At 36.6% G+C, this 11,430-nt stretch overlaps 2 protein-coding genes across 2 annotated transcripts; one reads left to right on the top strand and one right to left on the bottom strand.

Annotated features, from left to right (window-relative positions):
• The first annotated feature begins 1 nt into the window (after position 1).
• LOC145463670 (kelch-like protein 3) lies at positions 2-4,342 on the top strand. Its single transcript, XM_081447444.1, has 4 exons — positions 2-1,541; positions 2,471-2,776; positions 3,274-3,469; positions 3,791-4,342. The coding sequence occupies exons 1-4, from the start codon at positions 827-829 to the stop codon at positions 4,278-4,280; spliced, it is 1,707 nt and encodes a 568-aa protein (XP_081303570.1). The 5' UTR covers positions 2-826; the 3' UTR covers positions 4,281-4,342.
• A 131-nt stretch (positions 4,343-4,473) lies between these two features.
• On the bottom strand, positions 4,474-11,361 carry LOC145463710 (non-structural maintenance of chromosomes element 1 homolog). Its single transcript, XM_081447492.1, has 8 exons — positions 11,233-11,361; positions 11,020-11,141; positions 9,978-10,055; positions 8,364-8,505; positions 7,497-7,615; positions 7,307-7,374; positions 7,090-7,181; positions 4,474-5,890 (listed from the first exon to the last, which is right to left on the bottom strand). The coding sequence occupies exons 1-8, from the start codon at positions 11,336-11,338 to the stop codon at positions 5,823-5,825; spliced, it is 795 nt and encodes a 264-aa protein (XP_081303618.1). The 5' UTR covers positions 11,339-11,361; the 3' UTR covers positions 4,474-5,822.
• Between the last annotated feature and the right edge of the window lie 69 nt (positions 11,362-11,430).

Raw genomic sequence — 11,430 nt, 5'->3', positions numbered from 1 at the left:
ATTTTTACAACAGTCAATTGTTTAGCAAACATTCTTAGATACTTGAGATCTAGGAAAATTGACTTCTGTTGATAGTTTTGTAAGAGAGATGCACCATGCCAAACTTTCCCCGTTTATAGCTTAGGGCTGCATGGATAGTGCTCTCCAAACTTTATGAACATTCCTCTACATTGGAAGGCCTTTTCCCGAAGGTACAACAGTTTTGAGAGGAAAGAACATTAATCAATGAGCCTTTTTTCAGCTGCTCATTTTAAGACCTCCTCAATCGATAAAATATGTTTGACACCATTACCCAAACCCCACTAGAGCAGTAAGAGGTTATTATATCACCCACGCAAGACCATACCACCCGTCCGATGATTTCCGAGGACATTCCGAAGATTTCCAAAAACTCCGAACATTTCCACGAAGAATTTCACGTTCTGTTGCCTTTCAGTCTTTTACTGTTCGAGTTTACGTATTTTTCGAACGTGTGCGAGTTAAAGCTGCAGCTCCTGTTTTCCTTTTTACCTCGGCGTGGAAGATTGGTCCATAGCTGGGCGTGAGACCAAAATTTTAATACAGCACAAAAGATGTAAGGTTATTAGTAGCACGAGTCAAGCACGAGTTATATGGGTCAACTTCGAGCCAAACTCGGGTCAACGTCTGTTCTGGTCTTTTTTTCTCGGGCATTGTAACGATTTTCAACTGTTTTTTTTGTCTAGTAACTAGTGAACTGGAACAACAAATATACTTGCGCGCTGTTCGGGTTTTCCCTGCAAATCGCAGGTGCATCGAATTTATGCTCAAATTGCATTGTGGGACGTAAATTTAATAAACAAAGGAAATGGCGGCCGCGAAGGAAGGAGAAAGCTTTATGGAAGTCCTCAATTACAAGGACTCATTTCATGCTTGCCACGTTTTGGAGACCCTTAAGAAATTGTATTTAAAAAAGGAACTTTGCGATGTTGTTTTGATAGTGGATGAACAAGAAATCAAAGCACATCGAGTGGTTTTAGCAGCGAATAGCGCCTATTTTTATTCAATGTTTACCACCGACATGTGCGAGAGTGTTCAAGAGAGGATTTCCCTGAAAGGAATAGACTTCGAGGCAGTGGAGCTTATAGTAAACTTTTGCTACACTTCGACTATAGAAATTACGGAGAAAAACGCACAAAATCTTCTGTCAGTGTCGAATTTACTGCAGTTCAACACGATCATCGAATCTTGTTGTGGGTTTTTGAAGAATCAGTTACACCCCACAAACTGTCTGGGGATTGGAGATTTTGCCGATCACCACGGCTTCTCAAAATTAAAAAATGCCGCACAATGCTATGCTGAAAAACATTTTCTTGAGGTAATTAAGTCTGAGGAATTTCTTAATGCGACTTGCGAACAGATATCGACCATGCTGAAGAGTGATTTCCTTGATGTGGCGAGTGAACAAGAGGTTTTCGATTCTGTCATACAGTGGATCTATCACGACGAGGGTCGTCGGAAGCGACATTTACCAGGATTTCTCAAAGACATTAGGCTCCCTTTATTGCCGCCGAAAATTTTAGGTAAGATACGTTTCTTAAAAAAAGATAGATTTAAATTGCTAAATAGTGGACACATTAATTTCACATCCCACTGCAAAGTAAACATTGTTTTGTTACGATAGGAAAGTTGTTCTTGGCGTCAGCAGTTGTCTATTTTATACATATTTAAGGCGTTTAACTAGACTAAAGGTCAGGATTTTTCTGTATTAAATTTGCACAGCTATTTTGTTTTCCTTTGGAAAATGAAATTTTCGTGATTATCGTCATTTCCTGATCACACAGAAGTCACGCAGAGCAAAGTGCTCTCCGTATTATATATCGTACACTCATTTATCTCTTAGTCACACAAGCATAAAATATAGCTCGAAGCGTCTGACATTGTTCAACAAAGGTTTGCATAATCATCAAGATTTTTCTATGGCAAAAATAATCGTGACTGAATTTCAGATACCGTGATTTGAAATATCCAGGAAATGAAATTGAAAAATGAAATAATTTATATAGTTCCAGAAAATGTCTATACCTCTCTCCCCCCCCCCCCCCCATAGGAGGGATTTTGTCTAAGACCCTCCTGTCCCTCTGGAAATTACAATTAAGCTTTATAAATTTCTTAAAATTGTTTGGCCTTACAGAACCCCCCACCCCAAGGAAATTCCAATCTCTGTGGGGGGAGTATGGATATTTTTCTGGAGCTGTAAAATTTGATATTTGCTAGACCAAAATGGTCAAAGCTGTAAGCATATTGTCCACCCTGTAGAAATCCTGGTTGGCAAAACAGCCTCAAAAGAAAAACTGCACCTTTCTGTTGTATTCTGTTGCTCTCCAACCCCAAAAGATTCCAAATTTCTTACTTGGTAACTACTTCCCATCACACTCTTTCTGGCAAGGTTACACCCTTTGCCCACATCAAAAATCTCACCTTGTAACATGAAAGTGTATTTCTGCTTCAGTTGATTGTATAGAGAGCGAGAAGCTGGTAGAAAGCAATGACACTTGCATGAGGCTAATCAGTGAGGCAAAGAACTTTCATCTGCTTCCTGAACGACGTGACAACATCCCATTCGGGACACAGGCTAGGCATAAAGCCAGGAGCACTATGATCTACATTGTGGGTGGTGAAATACATAACAGGGTATTCAACAGTGTCAGGAGATTCAACTTTGAGACCAACATGTGGGATGAAGTGGCTCCAATGAACAAACATCGTGATGGTGTGGGTGTGGCTGTATATAGTGGCCATATTTATGCTGCAGGAGGTAGGCAAGAGCTTGTTATAAGAGCCTTTTTTATAAATCATTGAGCTGCATCAAAGTAAAATTTATGATAAAAGCACAACAAGTGCCTCTGGAGGCTAAGTTCTCTCATTTTTCCAAAGTCTATTAAGTGGTGAAAAAAAAAAGAAAAAAGTGGTAGGGTGTAGCCAGTTTAAGTTGTCTTCTCACAAAATGTTTCAAGTACATTTGAGTTTTATTGAAGCTATTGGGCTTGATTTCCAGTTGTTTTGTGGTCGGATTTTTTATTAGCCCCATTGTACTCTATGAGGATGACATCAGACTCCCAAAATGGCTAGAAAGTGTGGCCTAGGGAACACTATTTGTAGAAATGTTTGCATGTCTACTGCTAAATGAAAAGAAATGTTTACTATTCCTACAGGATAATTGGTTACGGTTTGTAGCGGATCTAATGGATTGAAACATCTGTTAAACTTTTAAAAATTGCTTTTTACAATTTTGTTTTACACCATTTTTGTTAGGATGTGATGGTGATGTAGCCCTTAGTTCAGTAGAATGTTACCATCCTGCCACTGACAAGTGGACGTATGTTCAGCCTATGGCATGTGGACGGCATGCTTTTGGTTTGGTAGAGCTGGATGGTTGGTTGTATGCATCAGGAGGAAGTGACTTCTCACGTTCTGAATATAACAGCTTGGAACGTTATGATCCAGTCAGGTTATCATCACTTTCATCATTGCTTAAAGATTAATTTACCCTTAAAACATTTATCTGTTCTAAACAGCCACAGTTTTCCAAAAGCCAAGTGCTGTTAGCTTTAAGGAACAGATGATGTCTATGGACTAATATCCATGCAAATTTCAAAGATTAGACATGACATGAAGACAAATTGCATACAAGAAACCATATTTGATGGCAGTAAAAGTGACAGATAATTTTGTGGCACAAAACAACAGGAAAAATACTAGTTCCTTTGACAACTTCCTTGAAACTAGTATTTTAACAGCACTTAAAATTTGTTGAATCTGCTCTCTTCAGGGATGTCTGGACTCACATGAAACCCATGAGCACAATGCGAGAGGGAATTGCCATGGTTACTCTAGATGGTACTATCTATGCAATTGGTGGAGACAATGGTGTCTCTATATTAAACACGGTAGAAAGGTATGACCCACGGCTGGATCGCTGGAGTGCTTGTGTCGCCATGAGCTATCGACGAAGATACTTTGGTGCAGCAGTACTGAAGAGCAAGATATTTGTTGTCGGAGGGAGTGATTATGATGAAGATCATAACTCTGTGGAGTGTTTTGATCCACGTATGAACAGATGGCTTTCACTGCCTCCGATGCTGATGAGGAGAGAGAGTCCAGCTGTAGCTGCTGTTGATGACAAATTGTTTGCCATGGGAGGTGCATGCATGAATGTTGAAACAGAAAAGATTGACTGCTATGATCCTTTAACTAACAAGTGGGAGGAGTTTGCGCCACTACCTCTGGCCATAGAAGGCATGGGTGTAGCTGTAATATGACATGCAACAATTGGAATGCCAGAAGTTGGCTGTTGTTTGAATGTTTAGCTTCATTTGCTAAGAAAAAATTGCATTATTTCACAAAGGTTTTAAAAGCAGCACCTAGTGCTTGTACTATAATTATTTTATTTAAAATTAAATTAATAAGAAATAGAATAACTGTGGTATTGTGTGGACGGAGAAGTTAAAAAAAAACTTCACTAGTTGGTTCAAAAAGAAAAGTACAAAAAGAATGCTATCAAATAGACACAAACTAGGAAAAAATTATTCAATAAAATTATTTCTCTCTTAAATTTATGTAAAATAAATTACCTTTATTATAGCAATGTTGCATATTTAACTGTAATGCACTGTTGGCTTTTCAGTCCTTAACCAAACAGAAAGGCTGTTCATTGTGTTTTCATCTCATCAAGGTATTACCTGTAACAAGAACTGTTGTAGAGTTTCTAATCAGAATCTTAAAGGAAGTAAGAATACAGCAACAAGTTACCAAGGAAAGTCTAACGACACACAGCAAACATCACACACTTGAGAAAAATGTTGATACAAGAAAATATTTTATGATATAAGGGTGAAATATAGTGTCCTTTGGTCTATCTTGATATAGCAAATATTATTAATATAAAATGTTTGAGTTGTAAATGACTTTTATGATAAATTAATATATTCTGATCTATTAGAATATTACAGGAGACCCTCTCTACAATGGTACCTTAAATTTATGGAAAATTAACTGAACATTGTAGATTGGTGAAGGCAGAGTATAAAATATGGACTGACATAACGTACTTAGAAAAAATATCCTGGCCTTCACAGAGAGGTGGCTACTATAGACAAGTTATTGGTAGTGGAGGTTTGACTGAAGTAATTTAATGTTTTGAATATTTATTGGCTAGTTCCACTATCAACTTATGTTACAAAAATTATATGTTTACAGAAAATGTACGACTAACAGAGGAATAAAAAAGGTTTATGTTCAATTTCTGTTGTCACTTTACATAAAATCAATTTTCTTTGTTAATTTTTAGTAGTATTACTGACACAGTTAAACCACGCATTTAAATGTCGCAATAACACTTCTTTTTATTTGGACCATTAGCTTAATGGCCATCTTTTATGTTTTGTTTTTTGGAAAAAATGTATTGTCGTGACAAAACACTATTGATTGCAATATTGATGCTTCTTTTTTTTAAATCAAAATCACCATTTACTCTGCAAGATAATGAGAAGCCCTAGGATAAGAAATATTGAAGAAATATAAAAAAATATCATTGAGCCTTTCATTATCTTCTTCAGCAGTTCAAACACAAGCAAAATCAAAATCAATTTTAACATAGTCCCGTGCAAAACTATTGCTTGAAGACACTTTGTTATTGTCTCTGAACAGTCAAAGCTCTATCCTGTGTGGAATAATTCTTGAGTGATACAATCAGTCTCCATATACTGGTATTTCATATCAATGTCCAAATATACATCTAAACTGTAACCATAACTAACAGGATTTTTTTAAAACTAATAGTATACAGCAAGTTTTGTTTGTTCTCATCTTCTCTTTCTACGTTGCCGTCCTGGAGGTCCAGCTTGTGATGAAGGCCCAGCATCGTTTTCACCTGAAAAAGAAGCAGAGTTCAGCTACCAACTTGGCTTGAACTTGACCCATCACAACTCAAGTTAAAGTTAGCACAGAGAAATAATTTCTGTCAACAAAACATCATATAATCAATTGAAGGCTTTTGTGCAAAAAGGGCGTATGTGACATTTTGGGCCGATTTTTATTTTTTGCAGGATCGAGCTAATTTTTGGCACTGACTTGTTTTGACATGAAAAGCATCATTGCGGAATTGTTTTTGTTGATTTGGGCTTCGTTTTCGAGAAATAACATATGCAAAAAAAACTCAGTTTTCCAAGGGTATCTTTTGGAGATCTTTTGTTGAGCAAAAAACAAAAGAAACCTTTGTTTTGCTAAACGATGAAGTCACCGAAGCGTGGTATTTGCCGCTAGTTTTATTATTCACGTAATTACTCAATTCTCTTACTGTTGCTTCATTAGCGCAAGCGAATAAGGTGCTGAACTGGCTGGATGCGAGTTTGTTTTGTTGTGACACTGGTTCAATACAAGGTCAGTCAATTTTTTTTTCCGGTCTATTTCTCTACTTCTTTAAAAAATTAAAACATCTATTTAAAAAGAAACGTGCTGTTGAAGCTGCTAAAAGTAATCATTTAAGTTTGCGCCGCATCAAAATCCACCTTGGAAGGATTCACTCCAAAAGATGCCGCTCGGAAAACTTAGTTTTTTGCATACGTTATTTCTCAAAAACTAAGTGCAAATCAACAAAAACAATTACGCAACAATGCTTTTCATGTCAAAACAAGTCAGTGCCAAAAATTAGCTTGATCCTGCAAAAAATAAAAATCGGCCCAAAATGTCACATATGCCCTTTTTGCATGAAACCCTTCAAATATTGCTGCCATATAAAATTGTAAAATTGAAGATGAATTCTGTCTACCATCCAGGATGCTTTTTTTTCTTCCATCATTCTCTGTAACAAACTGAATACAGTTAGCACAAGTAAACGTTACTACATTATCTCCGATGTCTCTTTCATTTGATTATGGAAAGTAGAGTGACTCCTTGTTTAAAGGGAAACCACTTTCTCGTGTGTGTATTGTCTTCATTTGACACAAAATGTTTGATGGAAGCTTTGAAAAAATAGGACAAATCCCTCACTCCTGATTGATAATCAGCATTTATACTTGGAATGGAAATTATTTTTACAGACAATGAAACCTTTAACAAATTACAACTCACCATTCACTTGAGATGGAGATGATGTTGATAGCTGAGGTACTTCATGCATCCACACCGCACCACACTGCTGGTTTGGACATGTCTTCTGAGCCCTGTTGGAATTTAAAAGCCTTGGGTGATGCACAGGATTGAAAGCAGATGCTACAGTCAATTGCATGTCAACAACAACATATTTTCCTGAATCAAAATGAGCGAGGCTAATCTATTTCATTATTACCTTCCACGAAAGTAGCGAGCAGCACAATGGTGATGAATCTTGCCATCACATCGAGTGCAACACTGCCCCTAATATTTTTAAAAGAAAGAATTATAATTATTGTTGGCTTAGCAGGTAAAGAGACAAATCATGGTAAAGAACCAGGTTCTTGAACAGAAAATAGTCTCCATAAATCTTCAGATATACTGACCCTTATAGCAATCTCACGACACATCATGCAGTCTACTATCTGATCTTCATACACTCTCTTTAAGTATGGATAAAGTTCTAACATGGCTCTTGGTCCCAGTGAGTATGATCCTGATGTCTACAATATTAGTAACAATAAAAATAGTATTTATAACGTATTAGAATGTTGCCATCTATAGTACCATGCACAAGGATTAATTAAAGAAGAAGTCCTACTTCCAACATGTACCGTGCAGATTTCAAATGCAAATTTGTACCCTTGCATATAGTGCCACAACGTGGAGTTAAATGTTCTGTAATCTAAGAGAGTTGTCACAAGTTTTCAAGTAGGTGACTTTATGTGTTGGAGTAGGTAGCTGATTTTGCACTCTTTTGAAGAACTGAAAGTATAACTTAGCAGAGTAGCTGGCTTAGATGACAAAGTAGATCAGGATTTTTGCCAGCAGTGGGTTACTTTTGGAAACTCTGACTAAGGATGCTTTAAAAGCTCCCCAAAGCAACATTTTCCATGAACAGATTTTCGTGTAAGTGGTGTATTGTAAGTACATTTGTTGTGTTTTTTTCCCTTTGTGTAAGTAGCTTTTTTTCTCTTTTTTTTTTTGTAACAGATTTGCATTTTAGTAAGTCCATTATTTATTACAAAAAAATTAACAAAACTTAGATGCAAATTGCAAATATTGTAGCAGAACACTCTTATCAAAACCAAAATAAAATTTATCACCAACAGTTGAAGAAAAAGCTGAAGTCGTCTGTCAACTGTTCATGTTTTCACAACTAGTGCTAAGAATGGCCAGGACAGGTCCTCTATGTACCAGAACTTCTTGTTTAGGTGAGGATACATTTCAAATAAGCATTGGCAGACTAATCTCTGACATCCATTTGTCTTTAAGGAGCCTTTCAATAAGTTCTTCAGCATGTGTAATATTCATCCTCTTCTCCAAGTCTGCTGAAGCGTTGATTACATCAAAGGAAGACACTGTACCATCTGGAGAGTCGACTATCAGATCCATCTACATAACAATACAAAAAGACTTAATTCATTTGTGTCACATCAAAAACGGACGTGGCAAAAGGTCATAAGGTTAATCATTAATATCTCAGCAAATATTTACAGGAGAGTAATCTACTATATCTCATTTAAATGAGCATAAAAAAACTCTCTAGAAAAAAAAAGCTTTTCCTTCATGAAAGCTAGTAGTAATTTTTAAACAATTTAAATAAATTAAACTTCACAAAAAATGGGAAAAAATGTAAAAAATATTTTAGAAATGTATTTCCACTCCACTGGTCAAATTTAATGTAGAAATAAATAATTTTCCAGCAAACACACCCTGAAAACAGAGCGAAAAACCATCGAAACCGAAATTTTTTAGATTGTTTTTTTAACTAATTAAAAATCTTGCACTTCCGTTACCATGGCAACAGCCAGTGGAATATTAACTCAGATCGAGTTACGTGACTGTCCTTTCCAAAAGTGTGTTTACTCAACGAAACGAAGCTTTTTTCCACAGTTCCTGAGCTCTACGATCCCAAAAATGATTCAAGACACATAATTCAAGAATTATTTGAGATTGCAAACGGAAAAAGGGCGGTCCGAAGGGAATTTAGTCGCCTTTGAACAACATGCATGGATTTGCGTAGCACATGGCAAAGGTCATGCAAGCTCACTTACCTAAAATTTTCGCTTCTAATTTCTTGCTAATCATAAAATTACATTCATACTTACTTCAACATCTTCAGGACCTTGAAATCATGGACATCGCACACTCAACAAAAGGCGGAAATTTTGACTTGAAATTGTGTGATTATGCATTGTCGTCCTGTAGGCCACATTGAAGCATCCCATGTGAAACTAGCCATGTGCTTAGTTAATTATCTCTAGTTTTATGTCCCCAAATTTCAGGGGAAACAAAAATAATCCGATTTTTTTAGAATTTTTTTAGTCATCAATCCTGAAGCATTGAAATTTATAGAGCGTGAGTGGAAAGAGTTGAATATGAGCTTTAAAAGTGGGTGGCTAAACATTTCATGCCTTCACTGAAATTAAAATGTCTGTGTATACTTAATTGGCCACTCCCCATTGGGGCTTTTCAGGATCAATGTAAACAAACAATGATAAATAAATATTCAAATAAACATAACTAGGTTAAGAATCCCAACTGGCGGGAGGCAGACCAGTTGGCTATTTACAAGCACAGCCAAGAAGTTGACCTCAGGGCTACCGAGAACAACATCAGCTAATGGTCAGAACTGGATTTGAACCCAGGACCTACAGATTTCAAATCCGGTGCTCTAACCGCTCGGCCATGCTGCCTCCACGCTGCTCTTTTGACACTTCCATCAACAGAGTAAAACAACGTTGATGTAATATGCCTCTTAGCAACATGCAAAGAAGGTTTTGTCTGATAGTCCAGGGCTGGTGGATTTTGTAGTCCAGCAAGTGGATTCCCAATAAGTTGCTTGAATGTACATGCTTATTTACCGCTTTCTTGAAGAAGGCAATGTCATTTGGAGAAAAGTCTGTTGCCAACTTTGACTGTTCGTCCTCAGTTGTATTTACCTGGAAAATATTTTAATGAAAGTGATACATTATTTTAGCACCTTACTATTTACCAATTAACAAAAAAGGCATGTAAGTGGATAGATCACATAATTTAGAAAACTGCAATATGTAATAGATATTATTTAAAATAATTAGACTCCATCCTTTTGTTTTGAATGAAAAAAAGAAATCAACAAGATGCAGTCAATTTGACTAACATCAATAGTAAAAAGCCTATGATTAGTCTTATTTTTTAACAGCCAACATACAATAGCAGTCAGAAAACTACATTTTACAGCTGCTATTTAAAGCAAGGGAAACAATATTCTCTTTCAAAGGTTTACAAATGCAATCATGGTCCATGGCAAATATTTAACTTAACAAATAGATCCCATGTTGTCGTGCGTCCCTGTGTTATTAATCACAGATGACTTCAGTTTATGGTGAGAACAAAACAGTGGCACATATGGTGATAGCTAAGTGTGTCACTGATGTTCTTGACACATTTTGACGTCTTCTGTGACTAATTACCAAACAGACACACAGCAAGATGGAATCTATTGCGCAGTTTTCCAGAAAATATCCATATCCCCTCTCCCCCCCTCCCCCCGCCAATAGAGGGATTAGAATTTCTGGGGGTGGAGGGTTCTCTAAGATCAAAACAAAGAAATGTACAAAGCTGAATAGGAATTTCCAGAAGGGTAGGAGGGCAGGGGTCTTAGAAAAAAATCCTTCCACGGGAGAGGTATAGATATTTTCTGGAACTACATGTAAACATTTGTTTCATATGAAGAAACACAAAAATGTCAAATGACATCATCCACGCATCTGTCCTCTAATTGATCATTAGTAAGAACCCATCAAAAATGAATGCAAGAATAATTTGGCATATTATATAAAGTGAGATAGAACATAATGAGGATGTACTAGTTTGAAATCCTGACTTTTTTCTGATTAACTTTGCATTCCAAATTTTCCATACCAATCCATAATTATTAGACCCATCTTCTTCAGAAACCCCACGCCTTATCTCCATGTAAAGTGGCTTCAAATTTCTGTTTACAGTTTCCAAGAACGTTTCGAAGTTCTCTGGAGAGCTGTCATCTGAAATTATGTTATAAGAAACGCTCGATTATCATAAGCTTACAAGTTTGAGAGTGAAGGTTCGACGTCACATACAAGCGTTTTGACTTACCTCCAAATACCCGACACGCCTTCTGATACAGGGTTTTTGTTTCCTTTTCAGAAAGGAACTGCTTAGACATAAGACTTCGAAGAAAAAGGCGGTGAGAATCTCTCATTTTCTTTCGAATACTAAAATTATTGAAATAAAACACTCAAAGATTCAACCAGAAAATAAGATGATGGCGGGAAAACATAAAGTGGCGCACCA

Source organism: Orbicella franksi, chromosome 12 (assembly GCF_964199315.1).
Source record: "Orbicella franksi chromosome 12, jaOrbFran1.1, whole genome shotgun sequence".
Taxonomy (NCBI): domain Eukaryota; kingdom Metazoa; phylum Cnidaria; class Anthozoa; order Scleractinia; family Merulinidae; genus Orbicella; species Orbicella franksi.
The sequence above is the reverse complement of the archived record's forward strand: the minus strand, read 5'-3'. Positions and strand labels throughout refer to the sequence as shown.